General features: G+C 38.3%; 1 protein-coding gene across 5 annotated transcripts in view; it reads right to left on the reverse strand.

The window, feature by feature from the left end:
- ITSN1 (intersectin 1) overlaps window positions 1-21,139 on the reverse strand; it is a 181,878-nt gene that overhangs the window by 72,513 nt on the left and 88,226 nt on the right. For all 5 annotated transcript variants that reach the window (XR_003431660.1, XR_003431659.1, XM_027100918.1 and 2 more), the window contains exons 7-14: window positions 20,832-20,928; window positions 17,286-17,386; window positions 13,141-13,204; window positions 10,139-10,276; window positions 8,609-8,724; window positions 5,011-5,273; window positions 2,709-2,858; window positions 2,482-2,622 (exon numbers count right to left, since the gene is read on the reverse strand). Coding sequence is in view for 3 of the 5 variants with exons in the window: in XM_027100918.1 (XP_026956719.1) it covers window positions 2,482-2,622; window positions 2,709-2,858; window positions 5,011-5,273; window positions 8,609-8,724; window positions 10,139-10,276; window positions 13,141-13,204; window positions 17,286-17,386; window positions 20,832-20,928 (1,070 nt within the window). In the remaining 2 variants the exon portion in view is untranslated. The remainder of the gene's footprint in view (window positions 1-2,481; window positions 2,623-2,708; window positions 2,859-5,010; window positions 5,274-8,608; window positions 8,725-10,138; window positions 10,277-13,140; window positions 13,205-17,285; window positions 17,387-20,831; window positions 20,929-21,139) is intronic.

Here is a 21,139-nt window from a genome sequence, read left to right on the forward strand (position 1 = left end):
AATGCAGAGGGCCCAGGTTCAATCCCTGGTCAGGGAACTAGATCCCACATGCATGCCGCAACTAAGAGATTGCATGCCACAACTAAGGAGCCGGCAAGCTGCAACGAAGGAGCCCTCCTGCCACAACTAAGGAGCACACGTGCCGCAACTAAGGAGCCAGCGAGCCACAATTAAGGAGCCTGTGAGCTGCAACTAAGGAGCCTGCCTGACACAACTAAGACCCGGCACAACCAAATAAATAAATATTTTTTTAAAAAAGGATTTCTTACGAGAATATATAAAGAACTTTGATAATATGCTAAACAACCTACTAAAAAATGAGCTAAAGATTTTTTCATAAAAGACACACAGAAGAAGATGCACACTAATACACATATGAAACAATGACCAACATCATTAGCCTTCAGGAAAATGCAAATTAAAGCCAAATGAGATATTGTTACACACCCACCAGAGATGTTAAAATTAAAAATAATGGCAATACCAAGTGTTGACAAGAATGAGGAACAACTGAAGGACTCATACACTCCTGGTGAGAATGTAAAATGGTACAACCACTTTGCAAACAATTTGATAGTTCCTGATAGGGTTAAGCACATACTTACATGACATAGTAATTTCACTCCTAAAATTTAACCAAGAGAAATAAAACACATTTCCACATAAAGATGTATAAGTAAATACTCATTGCAGCTTTATTCATAAAAGTCCCAAACCAGGGACTTCCCTGGTGGCACAGTGGTTAGGAATCTGCCTGCTGGTGCAGGGGACACGGGTTTGATCCCTGGTCTGGGAAGATCCCACATGCCGCAGAGCAACTGAGCCCTTGCACCACAACTACTGAGCCTGTGCTCTAGAGCCCGTGAGCCACAACTACTGAGCCCGCGCGCCTAGAGCCCGTGCTCCGCAACGAGAAGCCACTGCAATGAGAAGCCCGCACACTGCAACAAGTAGTAGCCCCTGCTCGCTGCAGCTAGAGAAGGCCTGCGCACAGCGATGAAGACCCAACGCAGCCAAAAATAAATTAAAAAAAAAAAACAGTCCCAAGCTGGAAAAAAACCTACATGTCCCTCAACAGGTGAGGGGATAAATAAGGAAATACTACTCAGTGATGAAAAGGAACAAACAACTGATTCAGTCAACAATATGGATAAATCTCAAAAAAAGCATGCAGAGAGGAAGAAGCTGAAATAAAAGTCACAATGTTCAAGGGACTTCCCCGGTGGGGCAGTGGTTAAGAATCCACCTGCCAATGCAGGGGACACAGGTTCGAGCCCTGGTCCGGGATGATCCCACATGCTGTGGAGCAACTAAGCCCGTGCGCCACAACTACTGAGCCTGCGCTCTACAGCCCACGAGCCACAGCTACTGAGCCCGCATGCCTAAAGCCTGTGCTCCGCAACAAGAGAAGCCACCCAATGAGAAGCCTGAGCACCGCAATGAAGAGTAGCTCCCGCTCGCCGTAACTAGAGCAAGCCCGCGTGCAGCAACAAAGACCCAACGCAGCCTAAATAAATAAATAAAAAGAAAGAAAGAAAACGTCTCTGAGAATACAGAGGTTTTAAAACGACTTACAAAAAAAAAGTCACAATGCTCAAAACTGATCATATTTCATGATGATATGCAGAACAATATCTACATGAATTTGATGCCCCCTAGCTCAACACTTGAAACCAAACCAGGTGATACTGTAACAACTTGGTGGTCAAGGTTGTATAGGTAATAAAATGAAAGTAGAACTGCTTAGAGTACTCCACTGTCTCCAACTGTTGTGTATACATACATTTCTGGAACTCCCCCTAATATACTTAACTGCACTTCTTTATTGTGCTCATCACGGTAAAGCCAAAGTCCCATGAATGGACTATAGGCCCTGTGTGATCCAGCCCCCACTTGCTCCAACCATAGTGGTCTCCTTGCTGTAACTGGCATCCCAGAGACCAGCTACAGCCTCAGGTCTTCTGCACTATTGTTTCCCTACCTATAACTTGCTCTGCCAGATATTCACATGGCTCAGCCACTCATCTCTTTCAAGTCTTTGCTCAAAAAGCATGTTCAGAGAGAGGCCTGTCCTGACCACATTACTCAAAATCACAGCTCTCCTTACTACTGGGGACTCTCTTCCCTACTTGCTCTCCAGAGCAACTTTTCATCTTCTAATAGAGTACATACTTGTTATTTTATTAGTGCTTGTCTCCCCTGCAAACAGAAGGTAAGCTCTGTGAGGGCGGGGTTCCTGTCTCTGCTGTCCACTGCTGGATCCTCAGTGCTTACCAGAGCTTGCATTGAGCTGGCATGTAGCAGTCTCGGCAAGTGTGCTGAGTTACTAGACAACCTATTTTCAGGCAACGACCTTATCTACTTCATCTTGGCTTCCCAGTGCCTATTAGATGCTTGATGTTTGTTGAGTGAATAAATGAATGAGATGAATCAGAGAAAGGCATGTAAGCCAAAAAGCTTTTAAGGGACGTATTTTCTCACCTGTAATTGTTGCTGTAGGTGGGTGATTTCAGCAATTCTCAACTCTCTAGATTTGTTTGTGCTCTCAATTTCTTGCCTTTGGGTTGTCAATCGACATCTGATATCTTGAAGTTTTCCTTCCAGTTGATGCTTCTTATCATTCTTTAACAAATGAAAAATAATAAAAATTATTAGCATTTTAATGGTTCAATGTAAGTAGATTCCCAAAGCATAATCAAACTACTCACTAGAGCTTCTAATTCAAATTCCAAAGTCTTTTTCTTTGCTTTCAGCACAACTATGTCCTCTTGTTCTTTGTTTCTTTGATTTAATAGTTCTTGTCTTCGATTCCGTTCCCATTCAAGCTGTCGTTGCCTTTCAAGCTCCCGTTTTGCAGCCTATGACATACACAGACGATTTATTAATTCTTCAGTTCTTACACTCTTCAAGGTCTCTTAGTAAGCATTACATCTAGTAAGTCTTTTCTTTTAGGGGTGAAATATTATCAAACATTACAAGAAATTTTTATTTTAATATAGCAGAAAAATTTTATACAAATATAATATTCCTTCTATGGGAAAACAGAGAATATTGAGAAAGGCTATTATATTTACATGAGCTGAGAACAGACTGGATTGTTTCACCACTGACATTCAATTCTTTACGCTGCTAAGGATGCTTGGTGTGCTAAAATAAGCTGCTCTTCCTTATTTACGGACTCATAAAAAACAAGGAAAATTAATCTAGTAAAATCAAGCCAAAAGCCCCAGAACAAAAAACAAAACAAAAAAAGCTTTCTTCCATCAAACAAGTAATTATTATTTCTTCTGTCACATGAGAGATTATTATTTGTTTCAAGCTTTAAAAGTCTGTAACCCCCATCTCCTTAATCATTCATTTCCTTTTTAGCACAGAAGGTTCTGTAATTTCTCTGGCAATGTCAGCTCTCTTCAACGCTGACTCTGATGGCTGCTAGGCAGAGTAACTGTGGGAGCACCTGGCACTCTTTATCGTATTGTAATTGCTTCTTACATACCTGTGCTCCAACTACACTGTAAGGGCCTGGAGGACAGGTGGAGTTCCTGTTTATCACCATATCTCCAGGGACTATCAATGCCTGGCACATGGTAAATGTCAATTAAATAATCTTGAATAAACACTCTAAAATACTTTTTTTTTTTTAAACACTGAAGAAGGAAAGGCTGTCTACCTTTTGGTTGTCATCCTGGAAATGAAAATCCTGTTAGTATCTGTGTGTGTCTGCCCGAATGAAAGGGAGCTTATAGCTACAAGTTTTCTAAAGCAATCATCAGGAGATGAAACCAAAGTATTATTTTTTTATAATGACAAATCCCCTATCTTTAAAATACATTTTATCCACACAAGAGAATCATGTCATTGCTTCTGTAACAATATACTAGGACTTCCTTGGTGGCGCAGTGATTAAGAATCCGCCTGCCAATGCAGGGGACACAGGTTCGAGCCCTGGTCCAGGAGGACTCCACATGCCATGGAGCAACTAAGCCCATGCACCACAACTACTGAGTCTGCACTTTAAAGCCCGCGAGCCACAACTACTGAGCCCGTGTGCCACAACTACTGAAGCCTGTGTGTCTAGAGCCCGTGCTCCACAACAAGAGCAGCCACCACAATGAGAAGCCCATGCACCACAACGAAGAGTAGCCCGCACGCAGCAATGAAGACCCAATGCAGCCATAAATTAATTAATTAATTTAAAAAAACCAATATACTAAAATTGGAAAGACAGACAGGAGATAGGCTTGGCCCCTATCCAGGTATGGCACCAAATTTAGGAAGCCATCCATAAAATACATTGAAGATTACTAGACATATTTTCTAAAGTGGAAAAAGAAAAAGATGCAGAACAATAAAATTAGTGTGATACCATTACAGTGGTTTCATAAAACAATTTCAACTAAACCTTCAACCTCCCCACCATATAAACCTTTTTGTTTCTATATTTGTATGTGAATGTAGAAAAAAGGCTAGAAAAAAATACTTAACTGCTATCAATGGTTTGTTACAAGACTGTATTATCAAAAACTTGTACATGAATGTTCATAGCAAGAGTATTCAAAATAGCCAAAAAGTAGAAACAACTCAAATGTCCACCAATTGATGAATGGATAAATTTAAAATGTGGTCTATCCATATAATGGAATACTATTCAAACACAAAAAGGAATAAAGTAATGATTCACGCTACAACTTAGCATGAAAACATGCTAATCGAAAGCCAGACACATATTATGTGAATCCACTTATACAAAATGTCCAGAATAGGCTAACCTATGGAGAGAGAAAGGAAATTCGAGGTTGTTAAGGGCAGGAGGAGGGGGAATGGGGAGTAACCGCTTAATGGGTAAGGAGTTTCTTTTTGGGGTGATGAATTAGTGGTGACGGTTGCACAATTTTGTGAATAACTAAAACTACTGAATTGTAAAAAGAAAAAAAAGACTGTTAATATATTACTTAAACAGCTCTGGAAGAGCAGGCGTGTTCATGACGGGGCTGCTCCCCAGCTGCTCACCTCTCGCCTCTCGATTTCTTTCCTGCGTTCCTCCTCTCTCTGACGTTCTAGCTCCCGCTGCTTTTCCAGCTGCTTCTCCAGCTCCAGTTGCCTCTTGCGCTCCTGTTCCTGGCGTTCCCGCTCCTTCCTCTCCTGCTCCGCCCTCTCCAGCTGGGCCAGGCGCTCTTGTTCTTTGCGCTGCTGCTCCAAGAGCGCTTGTCTCCGTTTCTCCAGCTCCAGATTGCCACGTTCAAAGTTCTCACGCTTCTTATCTTCAAAGGTTACTTTAAAACAAGACATAACGATTAGGAAAAGCCATGATTTTCAACATAGTATTTTCAAAGGGAAAACTCAATGGCATATTGGAAATGTGTAGTGTACCTGCAAACCTGAACTCCCAAAGCTTCTTTCTCACCTGTGCCCTCACTGATAAGCACTATGAACGTGCCCTTCACCCAGCTTCTTGCTTATATACTCTCCCCTCCAGATGAATCACATCATAGTGTTCGAAATGCCAAACGCGGTTTCTGGAATAATCTTTTGACAGCAGTTCTGCATCATCACCCAACCTCCATACCTTCCCTGTCACTCTACCCTTTCCCTTTTCTATGACCTGGATTCAGCAATTGACCCCTTGTCACTTCTGTACCATGAATCTTTCGCTTTCTACCTCTTTTTTCTTTGCTTAAAACCGTGCTGTTGTGTCTTCAATTTTAACAAACAAGACAGTTTCTGAATGCAGAGGTAAGAAGGTAAGTCTCCTCCTGGGTTTCACACTGAAGAGCAGGTTGTGCCCTAATCATCATGGAAATGATACTCCGTAAGTTATTTTTTCTAACCCATTACTCAGTTTCCTTCTTTGAGAACACCAATAATGAATTTTAGAACTATCCCCAGGTCAATAATTGTTTTTCTCTGATCCTTGCTAACACTGTTTACATCCATTTTATTTTACTTAAAAAAAAATTCCATCCACCACATCCCTTACTATGTTTTCAGCAGCGTCTATTCAGTTTTGTGTTTGCCTCACACGCTTCTCCTTGGAGCCAGCCCCAGACAAGGGAAGCTCTCACTGCCAGCCTGTGCAGCATGTCGTTCCCATTGTTCCCAATCTATTTCAAGGGCCGTCACTTCACACACTGTCTTGAGAAGTGTAGCTGTGAGCATCCTTTCTTGGCTTCTTCCCACATTCCTGTCTGGCCTTCACTGAAAACAGACCTTCCTTACATACTGTAGTTAGATTAGAGATCAGAGATGGCAAGCAAGTTTTATTTTCTTGTTCTTCTGGCTCCTTTTGTGATTTCAGAACAGGCAGCAATCATTTTACTCTGCCACCTTAAAATCGAAAGTCCCCTCCGTCAGAGAAAGGAATGAAGTAATGATACATGCTACAATGTGGATGAATCTCAAAAACACTATGCTAAGTGAAAGAAGCTGGATGTAAAAGGTCACCCACTGCATAATACCATTTATATGAAATATCCAGAAGAGGTAAATCCAAACAGACAGAAAGCAGACTGGTGATTTCCAGGGGCTGGGGAAAAGGGAGAATGGAGAGTAACTAGGTATGGCCACTGTTTTGGACTGAATGTTTTCCACCCCACCAATTTATAGGTTGAAACCCTAACCCCCAAATGGGCTGGTATTTGGAGATGGGAACTTTGTAATTCCAGTTAAGATAAGGTCATGACGATGGGGCCCTCATTATGAATTAGTGGCCTTATAAGAAAAGGAAGAGAGAGCTATCTTTCTTTTTCCATGTGCACACACCGAGGAAAGGCCATGTGAGGACCTAGTGAGAATGCAGCCATCTGCAAGTCAGGAAGAGTGCCCTCACCAGGAATGGAAGTGGATGGCACCCTGATCTTGGACTTCCTATCCTCCAGAACTGTGAGAAATAAATTTCTGCTGTTTGAGACACCCAGACTATGACATTTTATTATGGAAGCCCAAGCTGACTTAGACAGCCACTGAACTGTACACTTCAAAATGATCAATTTTATCTTAAGTAAATTTTACCTCAATTTAAAAAAAAGAAAAAAACTGAAAGTCCCTATACATCTTTTTAATTCCAAAATCTGGCCCTATTTCTGGTACACAGAGGCACATAATAAATGGTTGTTGAAAGAAAGAATGCACTAACCCAAAACTCTAATACTGTCACATCCTGTTCAAAACTTTAAATGAATATCTTCTACCAACAGAAAAAGAAAATTCCAAATTCTAAGGATTCCTGTCCTTATTTGCTTTAAGACTTTACTCCCATTATTATCAACCTGAAATGTTCCTCCCTTCCACTTGTAATGACCCAATTACTCTTCAAATCTCAACTCAACTGTGACCTCTTCCATAGAGATTTAATTGCTTGTGTATTTCCCAGTCTATGCCAACCAGCTATAAGTAAGCTCTGCTGTGCATCTATAATTCTGTCTTCAGGAATTTATCATACTTATGCACTGCTTTGATGATTGTTTATATGGATGTCTTAAATCCTCAGTTGTATTATAACCTTCCAGAGGGCATGGACCATGTATTATTAACATTTAGATTCTTCACTGTACTCAACACACTTGAACAAAGAACATTTTCAGTAAGCAGTTTATCACTGAACAAAAAGTAATTTAGTTAAAGAGGAGACTAGGAGAGCTAGTGTCCTGAGCAGGTCAATTATCCCCTGAGCACTTTAAATGCAACAAAATGACACTGACAGAGTATTAAACATAAAGAGGTTCCATAATAAATTTCATTACGGTGTCAGTATCAATTGTCATCTCATCATTAATAATTCATAGCTACCATAGAATATTTTAATAGTATGATGAATTTATTTTTGTAAATGAGGATAATTTAAATTAGGTTCATATTAAATTTAAAATAACTTCTTGTTATCAAGGAGCTTCCGATTCTATAACAACATGAGAAAACAACAGTAGGCAATTTTACATTCTATTTCTGCAACCACCTTAAAGGCTTATCAGTTTTGAGCATTTTATAGATAACATTTATAAAATTTTTGTTAAGTGGTAAATAATCAGATTTCAATTTAAAAGCTAGAACAAGGGTGCATTAGCAGAGTACATAATGTTCTTATTTCTATACATATATTCAAATCCAAAAGCATATGAAAAGTGTCTCCTTTCTGACTAAGGTCAGTTAAAGAAACATAGCAAGGGCTTCCCTGGTGGCTCAGTCATTAAGAATCTGCCTGCCAATGCAGGGGACACGGGTTCGAGCCCTGGTCCGGGAAGATCCCACATGCTGCGGAGCAACTAAGCCCATGTACCACAACTACGGAGCCTGAGCTCTAGAGAGCCTGTGAGCCACAACTACTGAGCCCGCGTGCCACAACTACTGAAGCCCACACGCCTAGAGCCTATGCTCTGCAATAAGAGAAGCCACCGCAATGAGAAGCCCGCGCACCACAACGAAGAGTAGCCCCTGCTCGCCACAACCAGAGAAAAGCCTGTGCACAGCAACAAAGATCCAACACAGCAAAAAAATAAAATAAATAAAATTTAAAAAAAGAAACATAGCAAGAATGTCAAAAGCTAAATTTATTTTTGCCTTAGAGATAGAAAATCTCTAATATGCTATAATTCAAATATAAGGACTGTCTTACCAGGTAATTTCTTTTCTAGTTGTTGCTGTTCATCTTCTAAAACTGGTTCCTCTGGTAACCTCTGATCTACTGAAGTTGAACTTATGACAGATATACCACTGCCAGATCGAACTCTTCTGCAGTTGTGGAAAAAAAGAAAAACAAAAAAAAGGATTCATGTAAAGCTGTCTAGGTAGAATTGGGTAAATTATGAAAAAAAATTTTTTTTAAGATTATGCCACATATCATGGAGCAAATTTCATTTTTAGTGAGGAAAAGATAAAGATTTGGTCTTCTCTATTTACAAGAGTTTCTTAAAAATGAGTATCTGAACGTCATCAGACTCTGAGTGCCATATTCATTCAAGTGTTTAGAACCATCACCAAAAGTAGGACAACTCCAAAGGATTAAATCAATGAACAATTGTCAAGTGGTTAGAGCAGTACCTTGGACATAGTAAGTGTTCGCTGTTCCGATCATAACCCTCCTATGAAACATTAAATTTCCAAGGGAAGATTAGCAGCTCAGCTAATTGAGAGCATCTTTTTTTTTTCCCTTTACAAAGTCTCTCCATGTTATCTCTTAACAAACACATGAAATGTCTATACTTCATAGTTCTTAAAACAAATCACTTAGTTTACTGGTTAGTTTCACTTTACACCATTAATCTTGCTCTTTTAAACCGATCTACCTATCTTCTTTTTATGCTTTTTTATCAGCTTCCAGTGTTGTGTTTCTTGTAGCGATTCTTGAAGCTGTGAGATTTTGTGGGCAAACTGTCCAGCTACCGGTTTCTTCCTACACATTCACAGTTTTCTCAGCTCCCCCCTGCACCATGTATGTGCTGACAGTGATGGCTTCATGTTTCATACTTTTATGGGGACTTTTCCCCCAGTCCTTCCTGTGAGGAATTAGGACAGAAATTCTTATCTGCGCTTCTTTTGTTCTTCTTTGTCTCGTAAGATCTCAAATTTGTCTTTTAAGTTAAAGCTTTGAGACACAGTTGTCCAAGAGGGCTGTGTATGCGTGGTTGTGTGTAGGCGGAGGATACCAGTAACTGCAGAGTCTTCCCAATTGGACCCTGAACTACCCTCTCAATGTCTCCATTGAAGTTATGTTTCAGACCATGAAAATTTTCTTTAATTATCTTCCTGATTATAATTTCTACATTGCCAGCATTTTGTTACCTCTGTCTGGAATGTGTAGAATTCATAGGCAGAATCTCCTTGCTTTATTTTCTATGTACAGGTTGATATCATTGCACTTAAACTGCTAAAGTTTTGGGTGAGCTTTGATTATATGGATTGTCTCAAAAATCACAAAATCTGTGATGTTTTACTTGACTGTTTTACTAATATCCTATGAGTACTTTAAAGAACAGAACAGGGAAAGATTAACACAAACCTACCTAAGAAGATTTGCTTGAATTCATAGATATTTCATTTACTTGCCAAGAATAAAAAATGACTATAAGATACACAGGCAACAAAGCCAAGTTTGAAATTCACATACTCAGCGCACAATTTCTTATGAGAGCCAAATATTCCTTACCTAAAGGAAGGTGGAATGTATTCTGGGGGCAGGACCGGTGGCAGTGGTTGGCCAGACATAGCTACATCAATTAGGTGCATAGCCAGGATAAATTCTTCTGCTGTGAGTTTTCCATCTTGATCAATGTCAGAAAGATTCCTATTCAACAAAAAGTTCATTGTAATCTAGCTTCATGAAAATGCATGCTTGTTACTATTCATGAGTGATTTAAACGTTCTATTTTCTTATTCTGACTCTAGGCCAACTGAGTTCCTCTGTGCCTCAGTTTATAAAAATAGTACCTATTTCACACCACCATTGCAAAGACAAAATGAGACAATCCATATAGCTGGGATGGTGTTCAGCATTCAACAGATGTTAACTATGATTATAATTACACCCTTCTCAATCATTGCAACCCATTTTAAATGTATCATACATTCCATGTGTCTAATTTAGACTACGCTCTGCAGACTATCAGGTCAGATAGTAAATATTTAAGCTTTGCAGAACACACGATCTCTATCACACAGAATTCTGCTGCTGCAGCAGGAAAGTAGACACAGACAATATATAGAGAAACAAATGGGCACGGTTGTTTTAAAAAACAAAACCAGGTGCAGGCCAGATTCAGCTCACTGGACCAAGCCCTGATCTAGGCCTCCAAGGGTGGATCTTTACGGCCTCCAGCCACAGAGGCAAGGTGTTTTCTGTTCCTTAATCTTAGGATTCAATCGTCACTGTTCTTCATAATCAACTTGCCCTGGTAGCTAATTAAAGTAAACAGATTTTTCTAGCAAGTCCAAGAATGTGATTTTACTTAACAACTTCTGGACACCAAAAGAAGATGCAAGACCACAACACTGTTCACTAAAATACCAATAGGACAGATGCTACACTGGGCAACTAACTGGCTTTGCTGATGCGATAAATCAAGAAACTCCTCTTAAATCTGAAATTTCCTCAGGTGGCATAAACTCTTTTTTTTTAAGGTACAATATCCATACGGTAACATCCACCCCTTTTAGAGTACAATTCTTCGAGTTCTGACAAACACATTCAGTTGTGTAACTCTACAATGTATAGAAGTTTCATCACCACCGAAAATTCCTGTCTTTTTATAGTCACCCTTTCTTTTGCCCCCAGGCCCTGGCAACCACTGATCTCTTTTCTGTCCCTCTACCTTTGCCTTTTCCAGGTGCCAGACTCCTGTTTTTAAGTAGAACACAGCCACAAATGAAAATTCTGCCTGTTTTACCTTGTTCTCTCTTCCTTTCCACTGCCCACTCCTAGGTAAATGCAATTAAAAGGCAGGTGGAATTCCTATTTGTTTTTTTCCCCATACTTGCCTGAAGAATGGCTGTACACATTTAATTAAATATCTTTTTATCATATAGAAAGAGAATATAATATTCTAGTAGGAGAAGACTCAAGTATTTTTTTCAAAGAGGGCAGGTTATAAATGAGAAACTTAAACATTTCATTATATTCTAGTGTCATGAGAACAACCAACGTCCATAAATGTTAGGTCTTTAGTTTTTATTCCAGAGGGCCCTAGGATACTGGTACACACCCAGACTTAAAGAGGTCTAGATGTGTCATAGATATAAGATGCTTGCTAACTGGTCTGTTATTATGCTATTGCAAGAGGCTGACCCTTTAACGCAAAGCAGAAGGGACCATAATGGGTGAAGGGAGCAGCTCTAGAGCTTGACCACTTATGAAACAACCACATCAATGAGCCTGCAGCAAAATCTTGAACCTAGCAGGTAAGTGGTATAGACCGGGTTTATCTTCCAGGTGGAATCAATGGATAATGCATAACTGAGAGATACACACTCCTGAAGAGTGTGTGTTCTAGTTAATATTTAACTAGATATTAAAATTAAATATTTAACATTCTAGTTAATATTTAAATGTAAAGAATCCTATAGGATTAGGCAAGGCTCATCAATAGCTACTAAAACTCATTACAAAATAGACAAAGAGACATAAATGTACCTACTGATGAAAGTACTCGGTATCATCTCTGATGTATTTTGCAAAAAAAAAAAAAAAAAATTCAAACTTGAATCTGATGAGTGGTTCTCAACCACTGATTGATTTAGTACTGCAAAGAACATCTGCCAATGTCTGGAGACATTTCTGATTGTCACAAGTGGAGGCGGGGCTCATGCTGCTGCAGTAGGCAGAGGCCAGAGATGCTACTTAACAATCAAAAGTCCACAGGACAGGCCTCCACCACAGAGTCATCGGGCCTAAAATGTCAATAGCACTGAGGTGCAGAACCCTGCTCAAGATCTAATTACCAATCTACAGGAAATACAAGAATGAATTAACACCACAAGGGTGCCATCAGCTAAAGTTAGGCTGTAAGAAACTATAGGACAAATGATCTGGGTTTTTTTTGTGGGGTGGGGTGGGGGAGGAGTGGAAAACAAGACAAGGGAGTTTATAGGTTAAAGGAGACTTAAAAGATGTATCAACCAATTGTTACAAAATATAGATTTATTTCAGTCCTGATTTGAACAAATCAACTATAAAAAAATTATGAGACAATCTAAGGAATTTAAACACCATCTGATTAACTTAATGATAAGAATTACTATTTAACAGTTTTAAGTGGACTTTTGGTATTGCAGTCATGTGGGGAAAAAATCCCTATGTCTTTTGGAGATACAAGCTGAAATATGTGCAGATGGAAATGATATAATGACTGAGATTTGGCTTAAAATAATTGAAAGGAGGAGGGGAGAACCAGGACAAGTCATGAGTTGAGACTTATTTAGGCTGTATTATGAGTTCTTGAGAATTCATTATATTGATTGCTCTGCTTTTGTATTTTTCAAAATCAAAAGGGGGGAAAGTAAGAGGGGTAATCATAACAACTCATTGGAAAATTAAGCCTACTCCATATATCCCCCTTAGAAATAACGGTATTAATCTAAAGACCCATGAGCCATATCAATTCAAGAAATACAGTTTCCTCTTTATACAAACCAAGGAACTTTTTCATTCCTTACCATATTGAAGCCAGCTGAGCCTGTGGTAAACTTGACTGCATAAGAATAGTTCTTGCTTGGGGACCTAAACAAAAACCAGGAAAAAAATATAAAGATGAATCAGCAAATCTTCACTGATCAGTGTTCTGCACATAGGTACTATGTAATCTCATGCAATCACAGTGCTTTAAACGATATTTGCTATTACCCGAGGGGCTTTTTAAAAAGGAAATTAAGCCCCAATGAAAAAGGCAAGAAACACAAAGCACCTGGCACACAGTCAATAAATTTTTGTTAAATAGATGTTTAATGAGGAATGAGTATGTAAAGGATTAGAGTTTCAAAATATAACCTGCCCCTCTGTCCAGGTTACCGTCTCTATTCGTATCAGGCTTTTATTTACAAAGCTGAAACTTATTCTCTCTAAATTCAGCATCTTGGCCACCACCTGCTTCCTCCACCATGATGACTATCAAATTCAGATAAGATTCAGAGAATCTTAGAGGAGGAAGGGACCTTAGAGAGAACTCTTCTACTCATTTCATTATACAGACTCTAAAACAAAACTAAATAAAAAAAACTTGCTCAAGGTTGTATAAATGGCCAATTATCGCAGCCATTTCCTAGGTTAGTGATAAAGAAGAATTTCTGGAATTTCAACTCTCATCTCAGAATCAGCTCTCACTTCTTAAAATACTTGTATATATCTTCAGTTTTGGCATGAAACTAGCCTTAGATACCAGAAAGGCTACAATGTAAGAATTTGAATGTTTAAATAAACTAGTGTTAGGAGGAGAGAGATAAATGTCTTATGTCCATCACTGACTCCCAAGGTGTGGTCCCAGGATGACATGAAGACCAAGGAATGGAAAGTGGTAGCAACTGTGTTAGGAAGATTACCACGCATAAAATTTTGCTTGTTCTGTGGTATACTGGAATGAGAAAAGTTCATTGATCATTTTATTTAGTCTCTAACATTGTATTTAGAATGTTGGCAACATTAAAGTAGAATTAGCAAAAGTTTAGTGAATGCTTCAATTTATACTTGTAACAATTCTGCCCACTTCAGAACTATATAAAAGAAAGTTCATATTTCATCTATTCAATAAAAAGTGTAACAATAAATGAAAAGAACTAACCCTGGACCTGGATATCAGGACATATGGATTCCAGTCCTGACTCTTCCACTCCCTAATGACATGTGACATTAACAAAACTACTTTTAGGAAGTTCTTTTATCTCTGAAATGAGGAAAATGATCTAGAACAGGGATTGGCAAACCACAGTCTATAGGCCATATCCAGCCCTCCACCTGTTTTTGTAAATAAAGTTTTATTGAAACATAGCCATGACCATTCATTTAAGCACGATATACGGCTGCTTTCATACCGCAACGGCAAAGCTGAAGAGCAGTGACAGTGTATGACTGCAAGTCTAAAATGTTTTTGTATCTGAAAGGGCGAATTACAAGTATACACAAATTCTCTGTATGCCTCGCTCACTCTGCTAAAGCAGTAGCTGTCACTTTTATACATAGCATGAAAAACCAGGCCAGCTTATATGGGCACTGAAGGAATATTTAAAGGTAGTTTTAAGTACTGTTTAACATGGTTTGACACCAGTGTGTCATATAGACCCAGACCTGCATTGTCACTGAATCTGAAAACATTATTTTGCTGTTTATAGAAGAAGTCTGTTGACCCCTGCACTAAAAGATTCCAACTGTCTTTTGCAATTTCTAATACTTGACTCTAAGTCCTAAGACAAGGTTGTGAAACATTAAATTAGATCAGCAACAGCTAAGATAGTAACAGGACAACATAAAAATCAAGCTCTGAGTGTTCGGAACTATTCTGTAGAAGCCTACATTCATGAAAGGCAGACTGGCTTATAAGGAAACATTAAGGGAATAAACACAAATCTCAAGTTCACAAAGCCTACAGTGGGTAGCTATGTTTCAGTAGGGAAGCTTGAATGGAAAGAACAGAGACAATTAAATGAAGTTAATGCTTTACTTCAAACAATGACTAAGACTTTTAGCATTTTGTGATTAGCATATGAATAACCAAATAACATATGCACTGTTTCAGAATGCAAGGAGATAATCGAATACCTCTTTGAGAAGTGGACTAGCAAGAATAGCATTACCAGAATTCTAGAGCTACTTATATAACTTAGATTTGGAAGGACTCCTTCTCTCTTTTATAAGAGTGTCTCTTTTAAGAGCGTGCAGTAGCATATACATCAGGTTGGGAAGGAACAAGGGGGTGCCCACCTAACCAGGTGTATCAGCGAAACCAACCCAGGTAATCAATGGGGTAAACTGTGCCATTGCTAAATATTTCACTTCTGCCTCTTTCCATTCTGGGAACTATTCTCAACTTTCTTGATATTCTTCTTAATCTTACTCAATTCTTAAGCTGAACTGAGTAACTGCTTTAGGGGTTGAGGATTCACACAATTATTTTCACAGTTGTGATCATGAAAATAATCTTTGTATTTCATCTCAACAAAACCTGCTCTGCTTCCATCAACAGTCTTATTTAGCCTAAAACACACCTTATATTGATTCCTCACAAAGGGAAAACAAATTAAATGTCTTTTATTTACTATTTTAAAATGTACTGTAATAAATTATTCTTTCTATTTGACATGACTATACAAAGATTTGAAAATGAAATTCCCACCTTAAATTCCTTCCAGGACAAAACAGTAATAAGTATACAGCTAAACAGTAGCAAAAATCTGCTCATCCATCCAGTATATTTCAAATTTTATTTTCTGCCTCAGATATTATAAGTTCTAAATATTTAAGTTCCTGCGTCATATACCTTCTACCTGATACTATACTTCGGTCATAAAACACAGCCTACCAAGAAAAGAGAATTTCGGCATCAACATCGCATCTGAATACTATTTTAAGTAACTCCCAGCAAACACCAACAGTGCTTTAAAAAATGTTTTCAGATTCACTGACAATGCAGGTCTGGGTCTGTATGATACACTGGTGTCAAATCATGTTAAACAGTACTTAAAACTATACTTTTGAATATCCCTTCAGTGCCCATATAAGCTGGCCTGGTTTTTCATGCTATGTATAAAAGTGACAGCTACCGCTTTAGCACAGTGAGAGAGGCATACAGAGAATTTGTGCATACTTATAATTCGCCCTTTCAGATACAAATATACGCTTATTTGAAATGACTGCTGAGATTCTTTACTGGGATAGGGTTCAAGGTTAGACCAGAACCCTTCGAAGTCTCACCCAATCCTGACATTTTTAAACAAGGATGAATTTTTCTCTTGGAAGTAAAAATTGCAATTGTAAGTGATAGAAAAAAAAAAAAGATAGTAAGAATCAGAAATTTAAAATGTTTTTTGCTGAATATCACTGCTTCTCCACCTCAGGAAAATGACCCCATTCTCCCCTCCTTTCATATTTGTTAAAGAGCAGTTATATTTTCCCCCCTTTTACACTTAATGTTTGTATTGGAGATCTCTATTTTCCTTTATTAAAATTATGCTTTTCTTTATAACTCTCTAACAATTTTAAGTGTTTTAACCCCTTATTAGAAAGGTTTCTGGACAGTATCATAAAATCCTTTGAATCCTTCTAATGTAGACAACAATCTTTTTTTAAATCCATAGAGACCACATACCTTAACTCTGGCCTTTTATACATGAAGAAATAAGATCCAAATACGTAAAGTGGCCTCCAGCTGGTTAGTGGCAAAGCTAGGTTCTAAACTCCCCAACCATTTACTAACTTTCACCCTGTGTCCTGCCATAAACACTGATTGTTTGAGTAGACAGTTTCAAGTTCATCTACTAAGTTGAACTTCAGAATGTGAACCAGGCTTTGTCCACAGCAGTGTTTCTTTGCAAGTGCGCTGATTTGCACAACAGTGGCATCTAGGGTGCTGGGGGATCCTTGGTCTAGGTTCTATTTACCAAGAAGCAAAAGCCTGAGGCACTGGAGAATAAAATAACTATGGCCTTATCAGTAGATGAGAACTGGAGGTAAGGGGAATAACAAAAACCCTGTTTAGAAAGAAGTACAGTAAATGGAGGAAGACATTGGGAAAATCTTCAGCCCAACATCTAGAAACAATTTGCATTTAGAACAAAGATCATGTTTCACTAACTTAATTCTCATTTGTAAATACCTGTTAAGTGTCCACTCATGGTTTTGTCATGACTGTTGAATAACTGTCGGTATTTCAGTCTGGATGGCTGAGGAACAGCCCATTCAGCTGCGGGAGGAACACTGTGGGGCAAAGAGAGGAAGGAGAGGAAAAAAGGATTAATAGTAAGGAAAATCACATTTAAGTTCTCTAAAAACAGTAAACTAAGAACTTCTCTAGAAAACTAGATTTAATATTTTATTCACTTCCTAATCACTTTCTGAATTTTCTATAATGATTTTTTCCATTTTTTAAGGTTATAAACCTTTCTCTCCAGATAAGCTCATTATTTTTTCCAAATCAAGGGTAAACACAGCAGACCAAGTGGCTGGTTCAAGTTATATGGACAATTTACTAATTTAAAGTTTCTACAAAAGAATGGAAAATCTCCTCGGAACTGAGGTGATACAGTAATGACCAGGCTTCTCTAAACTTCTAGAACAGTCCTCTTTAGGTTCAAAAAGCAATGATGATAGAAAACAAATAACTGCTTTTAAAGGTATTAATTCTTTAAAATGTTTAACTTTCTTTACACCAAAATACAGAATGTATTTCTTAATGAAATGGAGTTATTTCATTCTGAGAATTTAAATGCCCAAAATGGAGTTTCCCAGAGAGAAGAGAACATTCCCAGGGCGGTTGGCAAATCAGCAGTGCAGTATGGGAAGGAGCTCTGCTTCTGACTGCAAACCAGTGCTGACCTTTCCTTGCCAACATGCAGCTGACCTCAGGAAACCCCTTGCTGGCAGCCAGTTCGGGTGTAGACCTCCTTGGTGATCAGTTCCTCCGATTAGTTCCCACACAGTATCATGCTGGTTGGTACCCATGGCTTCTTGAGAGCCAGATGTTTCAATTGGGCAATTTAAACACGATGGCTGAGCTGGCAGTAAAAATGGCATTCCACTTCCAGGACAGATTACAACTAATGCCCCATTTGCAATTTCCTTTCATTTCAACAAAAATATCTATTTCTCACAGATTACAGTGAAATTTTAATCATGAACTGGACCTTTTAATCATCATTTATGTATGTTACCTATGCACTGATACTTACTATGTACACTTCTCAAAGCACAGAAACAGCTCCCAAACACTTGAAAAGTACCTATAAAAATTTATCTGTTCAATTTTTATAAACTTCTTAATAAAAACATTTACCAAGTTCTAATCTGCTGTGCATACTTCTGCAACAACTCTCTCATTTTAAACTAATATTTTGAAGATTCCAACTCTTGCCTATTTGTCAAGAAGTTAATTATATCTCTCCTGCACCCCAGGAATGTAGGGTATTACACAGAAGGTGTTCAAGATTACACTTATCCAATCATAGTTTTCTACCAAATTCCTGAGAATTTAAATAGGCCTAAAAATGCATTAACCAAAAAGTTAGATGCCACATTATAAAAACTTGCTAGAAACTTAAATTATTGAAAGGTAACTACCAAAAAAACCCCAGTGTTTTTATAACCGGAGCAGGACCCTATGGGGCCTTCTGGGGACAGACCCCTCCCCTCACGTCCTCTGCCTGCCTCTCTCAATTTTTTTTTCTCAGCCTATCTCTTGTTTGTAGAAAAGCTGTAGTCTCCCAGGCCTCCCCTGAGTCACAAAAGGCTGACTCAAGAATTAATGATTGAAAGTACATGAACGTGTAGTGACAAAAGCAGCAACTGGGCCAGGAGAACTGGTAACAATGTAAACAGTCAGCCGTATGGCAGTCACAGAATCTTTAGTTCCTCCCTGAAGTACCTAGATAACAGTATCTGATGCACATTCCTGAGTTGTTTTACAGATGCTAAAACTCCACCAAAGGGAAGCTGGAGCCTAAGGACTGATAACATTAACCCCTGTGGCACTGCCCTGTTACCTCACCATCAACCAATCAGAGAACGGCGCACAGCTGATCACACATCCTGTGACTCCCTTCCCTCATCTTGCCTTTAAAAATGCTCCCCTAAAACCCATTGGGGAGCTCAGGTTTTTTGAGCATTAGCTGCTCCGGACTCCTTGTCTGGTGCCTTACAACCTGGTGTCAGTAGATTGGCTTTACTGCACATGGGCGAGCAGACCCAACATTTTAATAGCATTAATTTTGCTAATACTGGCTGTTTGTTCATTTTAATGTCACAAGTCAATTTTAAGACAGATTTCAAAATCACTTGTGGAAAGTCAGAGAATACTCAAAGTTCAGCGTGATATGGGAGAAAGAATAGAAAACATGGAATTTAGTGTTAGATGATCTCAATTTAAATCTCAGCTCTGCTGTTTAGTAAGCTGTAAACTATGGGTGAGAAATATAACCTCTCCGGGTGTTTCTTCATTCACAATTCTGAGCCAATTACTACCCTACAGGTGGTTGTGCGGGTTAAATGGGATTAATGAGTCAAAGCAGATACTCAATAAATATTCCTGCATCCTAGGAGTTAAAACTTTAATTAAATGGAACACAAATACCTGTATACCACAATTAACCGAAGTTTTCAGGGCAAATTTTAAGAACATCTGCCTTAAAATCAGAAAGATCTCAGTTCAACTCAGCCCTATCACCTAGGAGTTAAGTTATCCTGCGCAAGTCACTTCCTGTCTCTGAGCCTCCTCGTCATCTATAACACAGAAAATCAGTCATCTTATGGGGAAGAAGGTGAGCATTAAATGAGTTAATGTGCATAGAGCATCTGGCACAGTGTTTTTCAGTTTATGGATTTTCTTTACATTATTTTTTAAAAGGCAGTGAATTATTGAATTATATTCAACATGCTCTTTTCTTTAAAGAGGAAAAATGACTCAATTCACTTAGGAAAGATTCCTAAAGAGGACTGAAACAAGAAAAGATGGAATCATCTTCATTTACATCTCCTTTTCATTTGGAAAGCTCTGAGACAGCTTATCAAGAGACTTAATTTTTTATTTTAGTACAGCAGCATGCAAGGGGAAAAAATGGGTAAAATAAAAATATGAAAGATAATATGAACCAAGATTGGCCAAAACAGAAGCAAACAGGTCATGTAAGCTGTACCCAAAATTGAGCCACATGTTTGATTTAATAACAACTGTCCCATAACCTGAATAATTCATTTCATAAAACCTGATCTAAAGTTTTACTAACAATCCACACAGACCCCATAAGATTGTCTGAGATAAAATTAGAGCCCGTTTTGGCTCTAATCTTCATATAGTATTTTTTATACATAAACTTTTAAATGACTGACACAAAACAGTTAATGTGCTTTTTTCCCTCATACCTAGAGTTCTATTTTTTTAAACATTTACTACTACCTATTTATCATCCTCTTTAAAAAAAAATCAACATGCAACGCTTTCAAAGGAAAAGTAGTGTTCTTGATTCTGTCATCTCTACAACAAATAAATAATAAAACCTAGTAACATTATCCAGAATTAAGAAAATTATTAGCATTCTGCAAACTAAAACAAGACAAATAAAGAACACAGAGCTAATTCACTTTCAAATGTATGAGTCAATCAGATAATGGTTGAACCAAACCATCCATTTAAAAAAACAAGCAAACTTACCTAGCCACGTCAAATGATTGTGCCTTCTGTAATTTAGTGTTTAACTGTGACCCTGGACCAGATCTACTAAAGGAAGAACTCTTTGGCAATGTGGCTGCTGAAAAAATAAATAAATGTTGAATAATTTTAATTTTACAAAAGTAAGAAACATTTCCCTATTTATAAAAATTAAAATGCATAGTTATCAAATCTGAGGCAGAAATTATTCCTCCCTTCTTACCATTCCAGACTCAAAAAGTTATTCCCTCCTTGCTTCCTGCCCTGTAGCCAAAAGTGTTTTACTAGTTCCTTCAGAAAACCACCTTACT

The sequence above is a fragment of the Aethalodelphis obliquidens genome, unplaced genomic scaffold (genome assembly GCF_003676395.1).
Source record: "Aethalodelphis obliquidens isolate GAN/ISIS:26980383/991018 unplaced genomic scaffold, ASM367639v1 scaffold1, whole genome shotgun sequence".
NCBI lineage: Eukaryota > Metazoa > Chordata > Mammalia > Artiodactyla > Delphinidae > Aethalodelphis > Aethalodelphis obliquidens.